Source organism: Lutjanus erythropterus, chromosome 13 (genome assembly GCF_056507025.1).
Source record: "Lutjanus erythropterus isolate fLutEry1 chromosome 13, fLutEry1.hap2, whole genome shotgun sequence".
NCBI classification, from domain to species: Eukaryota; Metazoa; Chordata; class Actinopteri; order Lutjaniformes; family Lutjanidae; genus Lutjanus; species Lutjanus erythropterus.
Window position 1 is genome coordinate 17,331,912 of NC_139329.1, and position 14,506 is coordinate 17,346,417.

The 14,506-nt window shown below is 39.5% G+C and overlaps 1 protein-coding gene across 4 annotated transcripts; it reads right to left on the reverse strand.

Moving 5' to 3' along the window:
* LOC146316385 (S-adenosylhomocysteine hydrolase-like protein 1) lies at positions 1–12,120 on the reverse strand. 4 transcript variants are annotated; one of them, XM_084734061.1, is made up of 17 exons: positions 11,733–12,120; positions 6,434–6,545; positions 5,849–5,986; positions 5,575–5,675; positions 4,857–4,959; positions 4,677–4,771; positions 4,329–4,435; positions 4,129–4,245; positions 3,978–4,041; positions 3,247–3,335; positions 3,037–3,107; positions 2,847–2,941; positions 2,666–2,764; positions 1,978–2,046; positions 969–1,047; positions 759–879; positions 1–671 (listed from the first exon to the last, which is right to left on the reverse strand). In XM_084734061.1, the coding sequence occupies exons 1-17, from the start codon at positions 12,042–12,044 to the stop codon at positions 665–667; spliced, it is 1,779 nt and encodes a 592-aa protein (XP_084590187.1). In that variant the 5' UTR covers positions 12,045–12,120; the 3' UTR covers positions 1–664. The 4 variants fall into 4 exon arrangements, with proteins under 4 accessions (XP_084590187.1, XP_084590190.1, XP_084590189.1 ...); XM_084734064.1 differs by lacking the exon at positions 11,733–12,120 and adding an exon at positions 9,430–9,550; XM_084734063.1 differs by lacking the exon at positions 1–671 and having other exon boundaries at positions 755–879.
* Positions 12,121–14,506: the final 2,386 nt, after the last annotated feature.

Consider the following 14,506-nt stretch of genomic DNA (forward strand, 5'->3'; position numbering starts at 1 on the left):
CAAGCTGTGAGAACAAATTGTTCTTTTTATTATAATATCTTATGCATGCTGCTTAACTACTAGAGGCTTCATTAAAGGTTAATATTAGAACATTTAATTTTATGTCCAAAAGTGTTATCACACTGATAATCAGATATTCACTTGATAATCACTTGAGGTGTCAACTTATAGTCCACATACGGTCAGTAAGATATATGTTACTGATCCCAGCTCCAATAAAACATGTATTATTATCATTATTAAAGCAGAGTAGTAAATACCTCCAATTCAGCACTTTGTGTTTCATTTGAACTGTTTTAGTTTCAGTTCACTGTGACACTCTTGATAGTGTGAACATTTAAAACAAGGGAAAACACATAAAACAGATTTGTGTTGGTATGTTGTCACTTGTAATGTCTGTTCTGGTTACTGACCTAGAGATTGAGCGTGTAAAGTAGCATTCTTGCATGTTTACATCTTGTTTTTTACACTGAGATGTATTAAAATGTGCTGCCCCTGTCAAATAAACAAATAAAGAAAAGATACAACAGCACATAATCAGAAAAATCAGCACTACAGTAGAAGTTTGAAGTCCTCGTCCACTGTCTCTTCAGAATATTTGGTAAGATTCAGACTGTAGATGGCGTCAGTGTCTCAGTGTCAATGCTTCTGTCTCTCAGCTTCATCAATACCTATTTGAAAAATTATGACAATTAAATACAGAAAAAAAACATGTGTGTGTTAGGGTTAGTTGTAAGAAAAATGCGATTTGTCCTCACCTGTAGTAGCTGGGTTTGAAGGGTCCGTGTTTGCCGATGCCCAGGTACTTGGCCTGTTCCTCGGTCAGCTCTGTGACATGAGCATCAAACGTTGGCAGGTGAAGACTGGCCACAAATTCATCTGAAATAATAAAACATACACGAGTTTATCAGTTGTAAATATAAAGATGAGATACACATTCTTTTAGGATATTGAAACTGTGGACTTGCCCATCTTTTTTGGCAGCAGGTAGACGTCCTGTTTGTACCGTCCCTCTGGAGCGCTGTACAGCTCTATGAGAGCCATCGCCTGACATACAACAGTGAGAGTCTCTGTTAACACAGCTACAGGTGACTACGCTGTAAACTTATAATTAACTCACTCACCTTATCTTGTACACAAAACTTTCAATGTGCATAGTAAATAATTTTGAGCTTGTTCAATTTAAAAATGTAAGTAAACTGAATTTAAATTGAATATTTTGTAACTATTTTCTGATGTTCATGAATAAACATAACACTGCAGCTCTCGTTGTAATAATGTGTTTTTGTTATATCAAGGAAACACAAATTATTTGTTTTATTAGACAATACACTGACTACATGCCATATGAACATGAACAAACACTGAGTACATATTTTCACAACTTTTTTTTTTTAGTTTATTCAATTATCAAAATGTAGGCTGCACAACTAATTGGTTTTAAAGTAATTAGGCTATATCAGCTTTATACATTTTAGAAAAATAAACTCAAAAATCAAAACTGGTTGACTTTACATTAAAAATATATTTTAGTCTCACAAGGATTGTTTGTATCAAATAAACAAAGTTTTCATGTCGTTTTGACAGATCTGTGTGGTCTCTACACTTGGATTTAGTGTCATTGATGAACTGGTGTTTACAGTGTAATATTGGCCTCAAAGTGACAGAGCTACAGACAGCTCCTCTTTGATACATATAGAAAATAATTTGAAAAATGTTAGTCAGTGGTGGTCAGCAAACAGCGTGCTGAAGGTTGTGATGCATTGATGGTGAAACAGCCCCGATCCCTGGTTTATATTAAAATTGTTTTATTATGTGACTTAAAGTAAAACAGCTCAATATCTCTGTAACAAAACACACAGGAAACTATTAATTATTTAACCATTTAGAGACACATAGAGGCCAACTAATGTTGTAGCATGCTGAAGTCTGCAATTGCACCCTTGACTCCATCAGCGCTGTAACATATGATCATACCTGAGTTGTAGCAGTGATGGAAAGGACAAGTGAAGGCACCGTGGAGCAGCTCAGATTCAGCAAACGACCCTGAAAGAGCATAAAAAAACTGTATTGTAAGCATTTCTTTTGCACTTTAACCATCTGTGTTCCTTTAACGTGAGCGTTTCATCATAAGATACGTGCACGGAGGAGACTATGCTCTAACGTGTCTGTATGATAGTTAAGTGTCAGTTAATGCTAACTTATAGCTAGCCAGTTCGTTAAACATTGATAACAGAGAATGTCAAGCTCCCTGTAACATTAACAACATTTAATCTGGCAGAGTCATGTGCAGCATGGCAAGTATAGTGCAGAAAAGGCTTCACAAATATTCCTGTGTCTGAAATCACTCACACATTTACTACCAGGGATTTCTATGTGGAGGACTATACAGTGATTATACAGTATATGGGAGAGGATAGATGAAGGAATAATAAAAATGCTCTTCCAGGTACAATATCAGCCTAACTGTATTAAAAATGGCTGCCGCTACTTTTTCATGTCAAGTGATTCATGTAGCCTTTTCTGTAAGTGCTGTGTAATAAACAGGATAATGTGCAGCAAGAGCCCGGCGCAGAACACACTGTGAGGCTGTATTTTAGAATAAATGTGTTTCTGTACATTATCCCTCGGCGCTGGTGTATAATAATAACAGCAAGATCATCACCTCAGCCAGCAGGACGATTCTCTTGCCATCAGGCCAAATAACATGGTCCACCTGAGGCCTCACACGCTCCCACCTCAGCTCTGTGGTCCTCAGACTCGCCTGAGAAGCGACAGTCAGTATTTTACACTTATTGTATGCAGGTTTGCATGCACATAAAAACTGCATGCCATGCCATTCATACCAAGTCTATCTCAGTGCTGGAGTGTCCCATGTTGCAGACTATGCAGCCATTCTTCATTCTGTCCAGATGTTCCCTCCCCACCACGTTTTTATTGCCTGCAGAGAAGCAGAGACGAAGTAAAACACATTCATATTACTGCACAGACATTCTTATTAAGAGCTAATATTACATAGTAGAGGACAGTATTTACCTGTGCAGGTGATGACCATGTCAACCTGTCTGACCACTTCACTCAGTTTAATCACTCTGAAGCCATCCATGCTATGAGAAGGATAGAAAAGACTTTTTTACTATTTAATGATATTTATATTATATATCATTTCATTTCACGCTCCACGTGCAATCAAAAGAGTGAAACACACTTCAAATCTGTGTTTTTTAAAGCTTTCTCCATTCATACCAGGCTTGAAGGGCACAGATGGGATCCACTTCTGTGATGTACACAACAGCACCCAACGCTTTCAAGGCAGCGCAGCAACCTTTGCCAACCTACAAGAGAGGAGAAAAGAGACTAGAGGAGCTGTTTATACATAATAATTGTTAGCAGTGGAAACATTAAAGTGATAGTTCACCCTAAAATGAAAATTCAGTCATTATTTACTCACCCTCATGCAGCCTGAAGGTCGGGTTTAGTTTTTTAGTCAACAAAACACTGCTGAAGTTTCACAGAAAAACAGAGTTGCAGAACCCCGAAACAATTTAAATGAATTGTGACCAGCTGTCAAATAGCAAATGTCTTCCTACTGCTTGTCTGGTGTATTCAAAGTCTTGCCAAGTTGCCTTGAAAGACGTCATTTACACCATATTTTTAGCCTGTAGATAATTAGCTTGGAGCCTCATTCACATGTGTGCATACTGTCTGAACTGTGTGTGTGTGTGTGTGTGTGTGTGTGTGTGTGTGTGTGTGTGTGTGTGTGTGTGTGTGTGTGTGTGTGTGTGTGACCATGTGCACATGCAAGTGAACGGCATGCTGGGGCTTTAAGAAACTTGATTATCCCAGACGAGCTGTATGGAAGCATGTTATGTAGTTTTGTTTTTTCAGATGTTTTTTCCATCTGACCTATATAGGTGAATAGAAAGTGACTGAATTTTCATTGTTGGGTGAACTGTTCCTTTAAGATTATTACTGACCTCACCATATCCGCACACCACTACCTGCTTTCCTCCAAACATGACGTCAGTGGTTCGCTTCAACCTGAAACAAGAGTCCAACACAGTCAGGCTGTCTCTCTGTCCTGTACCACTGTTTGTATCGGTGTATGTCCACAACATGCATCATTACCCGTCCAGTATGGACTCCTTGCAGCAGTAAAGGTTGTCAAATTTCTGCTTGGTCACCGAGTCATTAACGTTCATGGCGGGGACACACAGCTTGCCCGCCTTTGACAGCTGGTACAACCTGAAACACAGGCCGAGACACGTGCTAGCTGAGACTCTGAGAACTTGTAGGAACGTCATGTTCGAGTTTTGTGTGGAACTAACCTGTAGATGCCTGTAACACTTTCCTCCACGATGCCTCTGAGCCTCTTGAACAGGCTCGGGTGCTTCTTATAGATCCAGTGGGTCAAGTCGCCTCCGTCATCCAGAATCTGACAAGAGTGAAAAAACAAGCTGAACTCTCCATCGATGCAGCCTTTTCTTATGCATTGAACTTTAAGGTAATTAAAGGCACAGTTCACCCAAACACAGAGTAAAACACAGTTTAAACATATTCATCCAGTTCCTCTGTGGCAGAGGTAGGACCAAGTCATTGTTCTGCAGGTCACAAGAAAGTCTCAAGTCTTTGCACTATTGGTCAAATGGTGATGGTGATGGTGATGATCACAGTACCATGTTGGGCTGCCAGGTGCCCATGCCAACACATCGGTCGATGCACCACCAGAAGTCATCCTCTGATTCTCCTCTCCATGCAAACACTGTGATGCCTGAAGTCAAGAGAGTGGTGATTATTCAAAGAGAAAGTGGCAAAGCACAAAACCGAGACGAGTCAGGCTGCACAGAGGGTCGTACCTCGTTCAGCCAGAGCAGCAGCCACAGCGTTCTGAGTGGAGAAGATGTTACAGGCCGCCCAGCGACACTGAGCCCCCAACACAGACAGAGTCTCAATCAACACCTGCAGGAGACAAAACACATGGTAGCTAAGTATCAAACAACATGGACTTTTTAGGGACAATACTAATACCAATTAGTAGACTATATTTGGAAGATGGTCAAAATGTAGAATAACCATTTTCTGCTACTTCAGAGGAATATATTGTACATTTTACTCCACTAGGCTAGGCTTCAGATTGTTGACACAAAATATAAATCAACTATTATGAACAATTAGGATGCATTATTGTAGAATAAGCTAAAGTAGCTTAATTATGTCAGATACTGTTATGGGGTGAACACTGAGAACACTACTAAGGGAGCGGCTGCTACATCAGAACTGAAATAGGACATTTTTCAGTTAATTTATTTTATCTGCAATCAGATTTTTTTTAATTATTATTTTCATCATCGTAAAAATGTTGAATATCAGAGTTGATACTCTGTCGGCCCTTTATGTGATCCTTCTGCCAATTTAATCTGTGTTATTTCTAATGCAGATAAAAAAGGAGTAATGCAATATGTGTAATATCACACTCTGAGAAGAACTTGTTTTATCTTTGCTTTAAATGTCCAGCCACAAATAGGGGATGTTTGTGGCGCTCAGTAACACTTTGTCTGTAGTGAACTCACTGACCGCTGTCTGTGCAGTGATGTGTGTGCAGCCAAGCACTTTGGCTCCAGCCAGAGGTTTCTCCCCTCCTGCTCTTTTCCTCAGCACCATCAGAGCTGGCATCTCTGGACATGACAGACACAGACAGATCATGAATACACACATTTACTTATTTAAGGCTGAACATTCTCATTTTATCTCTTCTTGTGTGTTGTTTCCTCTATGTTCAGTCCTCTTTGATAGGTGCCACAGTATTTATTTTCTCATTATCACATTTTTTACACCTCTTTGTCTTTACCTTGCTCTGCAATTTCTATTTCTCTGCGTCCAAAATCGGCCTGTTTGATGTTTTTGACGCAGAAGTCAGAAAAGCCCTTGGAGGTTTTCTGCTGCTTGTCTCTGGGGGAGGACTCATCCTCAGAGCTGTCACTGCACACTGAAACACAGACATCAGGCACTGTAAGTAAAAAATATCCCCTGGTATGATGTCATGCCCAAAAGCAAACAGTTTGAGTATGAAGGACAAATACAGAGACACAAATGATTTGTTGGAAAGCTTGAAAGTTATGAGTTGGCTCTGCTTTTCAGAAATCAGACTCCAGCTAGGTGAGTCCTCTCTGAGCCTTTGAAGTCTGTATAAACTCTGGCGGTGATTGACATGTTTGAGAAAGGCTCACAGAGCTGATTTAGACCAAATTAAAGAGACTTAATTCTTCAGAAGACTTTTCCTTTTAATTAATGTTCAGCTGAGGGAGAAAGCACCGAGGCTAATCCTCTGGGCCTGTAGTTCTCATGCTGGGATCAGAACCAGTTTAGTTTCTGTATCAAAGACATGTGATCAGACTTATAGAGCGCATGCATGTGTATTTTCCTGTTTTCATACCTGAACTGTAGCTGTCAGTTGACGACTGTGAGATGGAACGAGACAGAGAGCGACGGCCGGTCTTGGTGGGACGTTTGTTGAATTCTTGCTTCTGGTCAGTGAATTGTATTTGCTATGGAAACAAAAAAAGAGACACAAACAGACATAAACAGTCAAGTATATTAGTTATTGCTACACTTGCTACACAAGACTAAAGACTCATTACTTCATGTGGTTATAATTGCACACAAGCACCACCGTTCACAGCAGGTTACCCCCTCTCTGCTCACAGCCTGTCACTACCACAGGTCTCCTTCTCTTCTCCTGACTCATCCCTGTATGTGCTGCTGTCTCACCATCCAGTGAGGCTGTCTGAAGGCTGGGCTGCTGCCACAGGAGTCCCACTTGGCCATGTCCACTTTCTGGCTGCTCGCCTCACTCTGCTCTCTGAGCCAGAGCTTCTCAAGTCCACCTCCAAAAGCTTAGCTGAGGGTTTATTCCCTCCCACTACAATCTCCTACATTTATTATGGGAATTTTCTGCTTTTTTTCTTTTTCTTACCCTCACAGGAAGACATGCACATGGATACACCCACCAACACAGACACACCCCCGCACTCACCCCCACCTCTAACAGATATGGACATATCGATTGAGTGTTTGGGGTTGCAGGTTTAAAGGATTCATTGTAGAGTTTGGCTGGCAGCTCTGCGCTCAAAAAGTATTTGTATATGGAACTACAGTATAGTGTATAGCAAGTGTATGAATTATACAAATTCACACTCAGCTGAATCAGATCTTAAAGGTCATTTTACTCACAGGATGTACAACCCAGTTGTGTAATGTTGTCTGTGGCTGTTGAGGACCTTTGTCTTGAGAAAATAACCCTGATGATGTAATGGTGATGTCGTCACAGTTTTGTGGGCTTGGGCTCAGTCATTAAAAATTTTTAACATAAAACTTCATTTACAAATTGGCCATGGAGTTTGACAGACATGGGCATTTACCAGTTTGGTCAAATCAGATTTTCGGAACTTGAATCAAGTGTCGCCACTTGAGCCCATGCTGCCCAATCAAGGTACTGCACAACTCTCAACAGAGAAGAGAAGGAAGTGAGATGGCTCACTCGTAGCAACTTCTATTATCTATTCAAAAAAAAACAATGTGTTCAATTCAGAATGTTATGGATGAAGACTTTAATGTCTTCATCCATAACATAAGGTTTTAATGTCCTCTGGAAGGAGTCTGATGAAGTATATGTATGAGTAAATGTATGGTGGTGTTATATTTACATGACATCCAGAAGACATTAGAACTTTCAAATTAATCTTAAAAACTTTTTTTTCCGTCACAGTGATGAAAGTAGCTAATGAGTGAGCCATTTCACTTGCTTCTTCTCTCTGTCGAGAATTGCATGTGCTGTACCAATCAGGCAGATGTACAGATTGGATAGAGACAGTCTCAGCACAGATTTTGACCTTTTTTTCCTAAAAGGGCTTCAAATTAAAGTGCAAATCAGTGTGGTGCAATGTGAAGATGCTGTCACTCTTATGTTGTACTGAGACCTCTGTAAAAGGTCATCACAAGCCCTTCAGCAGTGTTAAAGGAAGTCAAGTTGTCGAGTCAAGTCATTCAGATGAAATGCACACTGAAGAATCCCAGATATTTTTAGAATACAAATGGCTTCAGGGCTGCGTGACATGGAAGAAATATACTGTACCCAGTATATAATGATAACAAGGTGACCTTGTTCCAAGTCAAACTGCAACTGTCATCTGACTTTTTCACTGCTTTGCAGTGTGAATTTAGACAACTAATTTATATATTAGAATTCACAGTATGATAGAAAAACGACTGCATGATAATGAAGAATTATTGCAGTTATACTCTAATGACATTCATCAAAGTTGAACTGGAGAAAGGCATCATTATCAATCTTTCACGTGATTCTACTAATCAAAAAGAGTCCTCAAATACTCATTAGGAGCAATTAAACCTGAGATGCTCATGAATGATTGTAATGAGGATCTCTGTGGGGTTTCCTCAGCACTCTGCCTTCCTCTGATTCTAGCTACATTTTCTTCACATTATATGACATCACAAAGGATTGTGAGGTACTCCTTGCTTCATTCACCTGTTTCATGTCGGCTACACGTACATTATCTGAAAATGCAAACGTTACCTTTACACTCAACAAAAGTACTTTAATTTGTATAGTTTGTACACTTTTTGGACCTAAGTTGCTTTTGGCAGATTTAAAACATGGAGACCTATAATCCCTACTTTGACTGGTTAATAAAGTCACTTTTTAAGGTAAAATCTGAATTGATCCACTTTACTCACCTGGTTCATTTGATCTGAAACTCCTGAATTTAGGACAAATTAATAAAAAATAATATTCACACACTTACATTTTCAAGCAGGTGCTTTGTTCAAAGACAGACTGGTTTGAAATTTGGCTCTAATTTTATTCTGAGAAATAATCACTTAAATACAATCTTACGAATACATTGGGCTCTTACTCAAGCAGCTGCTTAATCTTTAACACAAACAGACATTAAACTGTGACTTGAAGCAGTGTGCAAGTTATGATCACAAAACCATCTCTTAAAGGGCTCAGAAAATAGATTTGAATTCAGCTACTATGAAAGTGCAATGCAAGTCAATAATTATTTTAATTAATGTGACAGTGGGTCTCAATGTGTACATAATGGCTCCTTGGGAAATCATTCATGCATTGATTTGTAGCCTGAGAAAGTCTGAATTTCCATTTTCCAGTGTCAAATTTACTTTTCGGTCCTTGGAATCAGTAAACTCAGAGAAACATCTCAGTTGTCGTGGTTAAAAACAGGTTTAAAGGGTAACTTTGAAAGTTTATTAAAACACTCCTATGTAAACAAAGAATGCTTTCCTCTACTTAATTCAACATGAAGACCTGACTCGCTCCCTTTAAAAGAAAACTCAAAAACTGTTCTCACAAAGAGACTAACAACGCTTCCAAAACAAAAGCATTGATACCTTGATGCAGATGGACTGCACTGCCTCCTGGTCCTTGGCTTTACTCATGTTCACTAGACTGTACACTTTCTTCATGCTGACAGAACACTCTCACACTGACCACAGTCACTCCGCAGAGCTGCAAGCTCGAACTGATTAGAGTTCACAGAGTGACGCTTTTTTTTTATGCCACACCCTCGCTAAACAGGCCCAGGTGACAGGTGGAGAGAAGACAGAGAGGAGAAAGTGGAAACAAACAGAGTCTTTGTGAGGCTTACAGAGGGGAACTCTGGGAAAAAATATAGAGGAGCAGGTTAAAGTCGAAGAGAAGAAAGAGAGCTGTTAAGAAAGAAGTACTTGAGGCCACAGATGAATATGAGTTTGTACAGTAAAAAGCACTCTGCTCTCAGGGTATACATTAAACAGACATTAAGGAGATGCACATACATGAACGTACATTCATGACAGAATTTGTGAGTGAACGAGAAAGAGGGGAGCAGCTGTAGCAACAGAGAACCGGCAAAGTGAAAAAACATGAGCTTTATAGCTACATTCAGGGACAGATGGGAGCCTTGGTTTCCTCAAATAAATGAGACAATTGAGCTGGGTGACTATATTCTGTCATTATTTTCTGTCCGCTGCATGACCTAAGTAGCTTTACAGTGGCATTGAAAGTCTCTTAAAGGGGCACTCCACCAATTTTACACATGCCGATCCATTTATCTGTCATGGAGATGTGATGCAGCTGGCATTACTGGTTTGCTTGTATTTATGGTTTTTATGTTTTTTCTTGTATTCATCTGCAAACTTTGTTTTTAAAGATTTTTTTAGTTTTGTAGGACAGCACAAAACACGCAGGAAATATGGGGGACCACTGCTGAGGACTGAGCCTCTGTACAAAGGTACCAGCTGAGGTACTGGGCCGTCCCACTTGCAAACCTTGTTTTGGGAACTCTGGTTATGCAGTTTGCTCACCAACTAAACTAACACATGAGCAAATTCATAAACCAGGGAGGATAATTATTAAATATTAGAAACAAAACACACTGCTGTTCACACTGCTGGCAAATCAGATTTGCAAATCAGGTCTTTAAGACAGGCTGTCTGCACTGTTATTTGTAAGTTATCAGAGGATTTGTGTGTCCAGACATCGCGTCTACACAGGTTGCTGTGGTAACTGCTCAGCTGCTCTGAATCAACGTTGCTGTTGTGTGTTGACAGTAAAAGAGAAAAAGCTGTAAACATTAAGATTGACTTTTGTAAGGTCTTGTAAGTGGATAAGATTGCACCACAACTTCTTGGGTTTTCTAAACCACATGTTTAGAATAATACTGGTCACAAAAAAAGACATTAGAATTAAATGGTTATGTTAAAGATGACCCACATTATCAGACTGGATTAATATCATGTATGATATTTTTGTAATGGAAAAAAAATAACATTTCCTTTGAGACTCAAGACAGACGTGATAAATGTTAAATTGGGTGCAATGAGTTTATCAGCTGATAGATTTTGAGTAAAAGTGCATCAGTTGTATTGTAACTCCCCTAGTTCTCTACTACACGTAGACTTTTTGTTTGTTTGTTTGTTCTGTTTGCTTTTAAAAACAAAAGTGTTATATGTAAGACGCATTGTACCTGTTGCCTCACTTAACAATTTGAGCAGACTGAGAAACATCTTAAGAAATCTGTGGCTTGGATCTGATTTGCAAAAATCCACATTTCATGTGTTTTTTTGCTGCCAGACTTTTTAAAATCAACCTGTAAACCATCTGAATATCCCCAAAAAACTGATTTGAACTGGCAGTCTGAACAAGGCCAAAATGTCAGGATATATTTTCCTCTGCTGCTTTGATTCTGACTTGTCTTATACATGTCCCTGAACCGAACTTGGTTCAACATGGCAGTCTGCACTCTGTAGATATAAAGGGCTAATTCTAAGGTACCAAGAACACAGTGACTCTTATTTTCAGGTGATTAAACATTAATTAAAACATACCATGAACATTATAGTCTATTTCTGCCATATTCTGCCAAGAACCCCCTTTAAATCTTACACACTGGACCTTTAAACCTGTTAGCATGACTTTTACAGACTTACTAAAAATCAACTTTCTGCCCCTTTAAGTCTTCTGTCTTTTCAAAGAGACAAAATAAGTGAAATATGTGTGTGTGTTCAAGGCTGCTGGTCAAACATTCATAGAGGCCTGCACATTGCAACTAAAATCATTAACAGCCTGAACATTTGCAGATTCACGTGTCCTGTGGCATATGCTCACAGATGCACGGATTACCTAAAACGTCTTTAAGAGGGTCATTGCTCACCATGTCAGTCTTGCGAGCCTCAGCCACCATATCTCCTGTCTCAGACTCAGACGCCTTCGTCTCGTCTCTGTCCTGACCCTGAGGTGTCCCCCTGCTCTCTGCTGCCTTTAGCATCTGCAGCAGGTTTGGGCTGCATTTTGCTGACTGATCTTTGGTGCCTTCCCCTGCTGTGGTTGCAGGAGCCTCCTCCTCTGCCTTGGCCTCTCCATTCTGCACAGCTCTGCCCTCCGTATGTGGTTCAGGATACTCATCAGGTAGTGGCAGGTCCTCCCAAGAGGCTCCTGGGTCTGTCTGGTCCTTTTCCTCCGCCATGACTTCTCTGGCAGCCGGTAATGAAATGATTTAGATTCCTGCTCAGGTGATGTGACAGCAGACCAGGTGGCGGCTCAGACATACCCTGCCCACATACATCTGATATTTCCTGCTGCAAGACGTCTGTTTACACTAAACAGCAGAAGCTCTGGTTACTTTGACTAAATGTAAAGTAGATCATTAGTCCTGGATGCTGTGTGTTTACAGGGTAAACACTGAAGTGAGCGCTGCTTTGTGACCAGAGGGGAATGTAACCTGGAAAATGTAGGAATGTAACTCACTTCAGGTGACACGTAGCTTCAGTAGTTGTCAACATGCACCCTCATACAGTCATTTGTACCAAAAGGTCTCCTGTTTGTGTAAAAAAGAAGCACTTACAAACTCAGGACCTCAAGCATGTAGACTTGCAGAGCCACTTTTGTGTTGTCTTTGATAACACTGACTCAAATCACAATGAGCACAAAATCATGAGTGCAACGCAAACAAAGGGTTACATAATAAACAAACAGGCATAGTTATGTGTTTACATTAAACTCCACCAGCATCAATAGTGGTCCCATGGTGACCGCCGACCTCCGTTCATATGTCTGTTGCCAGGCTGAAAGACGAGAGGCCCGGCGTGTGCCAAACAAAATGGCTGACTCACTGAGAGATACACTGGTGTATTTTTCATATTAAAAACATATAATGCCAAAGTTTTGAGTTTAGGGAAGGTCATTGTTAAAATTCACAGTTTTTCAAGTCTGTCTTAACCCTCATCCTACCACATTATAAAACAACTGAGTACTGTAAGAAACAATAACATCATAGTGAAATTTTAACCTACTTCTTTCTTTTTATTATACATTATTATTATCATTATTACAATACATTATTATTTTAGGAAAGTTAGTTAAGTTGCATATTATGTCAAATGCAAATTCCCAGAGAACATGAGCAAATCTGTGTCTGCTGCATCTGTGTCTTCATCCTTCAAAACTGACATTGTCCCTACCCCTCTGATATTGTGTGATATTTTAAATTAGGACCAATAGAAAACATAAACTCCATGAACAAATAGTTTCATCGTATTGAAATTCATATGCAAAATTAGGTATTTTTGAGGCAGGTCACCCAGGAACCAATTAAAACAGCAACAGAAAATGAATGATTATAAAGTCGTTAGGAACAAACTGATTGACAAAGTCATGAACATTTTTAATGATATAAAAAAGGTTGTATGGGATATAATAAAAAGTAAACCTCTGTCTGCAGGTACCCCAGTCAGTGGAATTAAGATGAAAACAAATGTCAGGTTCCATTTTTTGTTTAGCTACTGAATTTCTTCCTTGTGTTTCTCCATTGACCTGCAGTGGAAGGATCCCAACAAAAAGAGTGAATTTTGTGCCAAAAAGATTGTTGCAAAATATCAATACATTGATGAAGCCTCATGTTACCTTCACATAAACTTTTTAATACGCTTTTGCACAGAATGAGACCCATGGTTTTGCCCCCCGTCACCTCCATTGAAATCACATTGGGAAAGGGATCATACCAGTATGAACGGGAGGAATGATTGCAGCAAGCAGAACCTGGTGCATTGTTCATATGGGCATCTGCTAATTATTTTAAGACAGACATGAAAAAACTGTGCATCTAGCCTTAGATTAGCCCCTTAGCCCTTTAGATTAGGTTACATTTGGTGAAATGGATCAGGGTGAAGGTCAGTGAGAGCCAGTATAGCAGTCATATTTGTTGTTTTAATTAGGAAATTGTTAGATTTTTAAGTGATTATTATTTGTCTCTTAAATTCTTGTGCAGTTTGCTGTAAAAACAGTGATCACACATGCCACATAACACACTGTGACATACTCCTACTAAATGTTTAACAAATGCATGTTGCAACTGATGTTGCAACAGGACTCCCTAAAAACTTGGTATTTTGCCTGGATGGGTGTATTTTGCCTGCAGGACGTAGCAGTGCACGCTTTGGCGAGCTCATGGGTGAACTCCATGACCGCCTCAGCCTGTGCTCTAAGTACATGAAAAAAGCATAGGTTCATTTTATTTCTAAAACATGGGAAATTGGGCAAACTAGACTGAGTAATGCATGCATGCAATGAGATACATTTATTTGAGCTTGATGAGCCTAGTAAACCTCTTTGGCCAAGACAGTACACTGATATCAGAATACAGACCCCACATCGCCTACCACTGACCTTGTTGGATATTATTTAGTCCATCTTGTCAATATATTTTAGCCCTATTTGGTTCAGGGGTGTAGCGGGGGGTAAACCCACGTAATCTTAATTTACCCACCTCTTTGAAATGAGGCTGAGTTAATTTATGTTTTAAATCAATCAATGAGGGAAAAACAATATTGTATTTTTGTACTACAACCTTGATTTAATTTTTCATTATAATGTTAATGTCAATTTAAGAATTTACCAACTGTCAGATAAATAATAAAAGTCATTTGAAAA

Bases quoted from the DNA above. Each gene is read 5' to 3' on its own strand.
- LOC146316385 (XM_084734061.1), bottom strand. From the start codon at position 12,044: ATGGCGGAGGAAAAGGACCAGACAGACCCAGGAGCCTCTTGGGAGGAC. The intron at 4,246-4,328 runs GTTAGTTCCACA...CCTGTGTTTCAG, and splicing joins AGTGTTACAGGCATCTACAG to GTTGTACCAGCTGTCAAAGG. The intron at 2,047-2,665 runs GTGATGATCTTG...ATGCTCTTTCAG, and splicing joins GAATCGTCCTGCTGGCTGAG to GGTCGTTTGCTGAATCTGAG.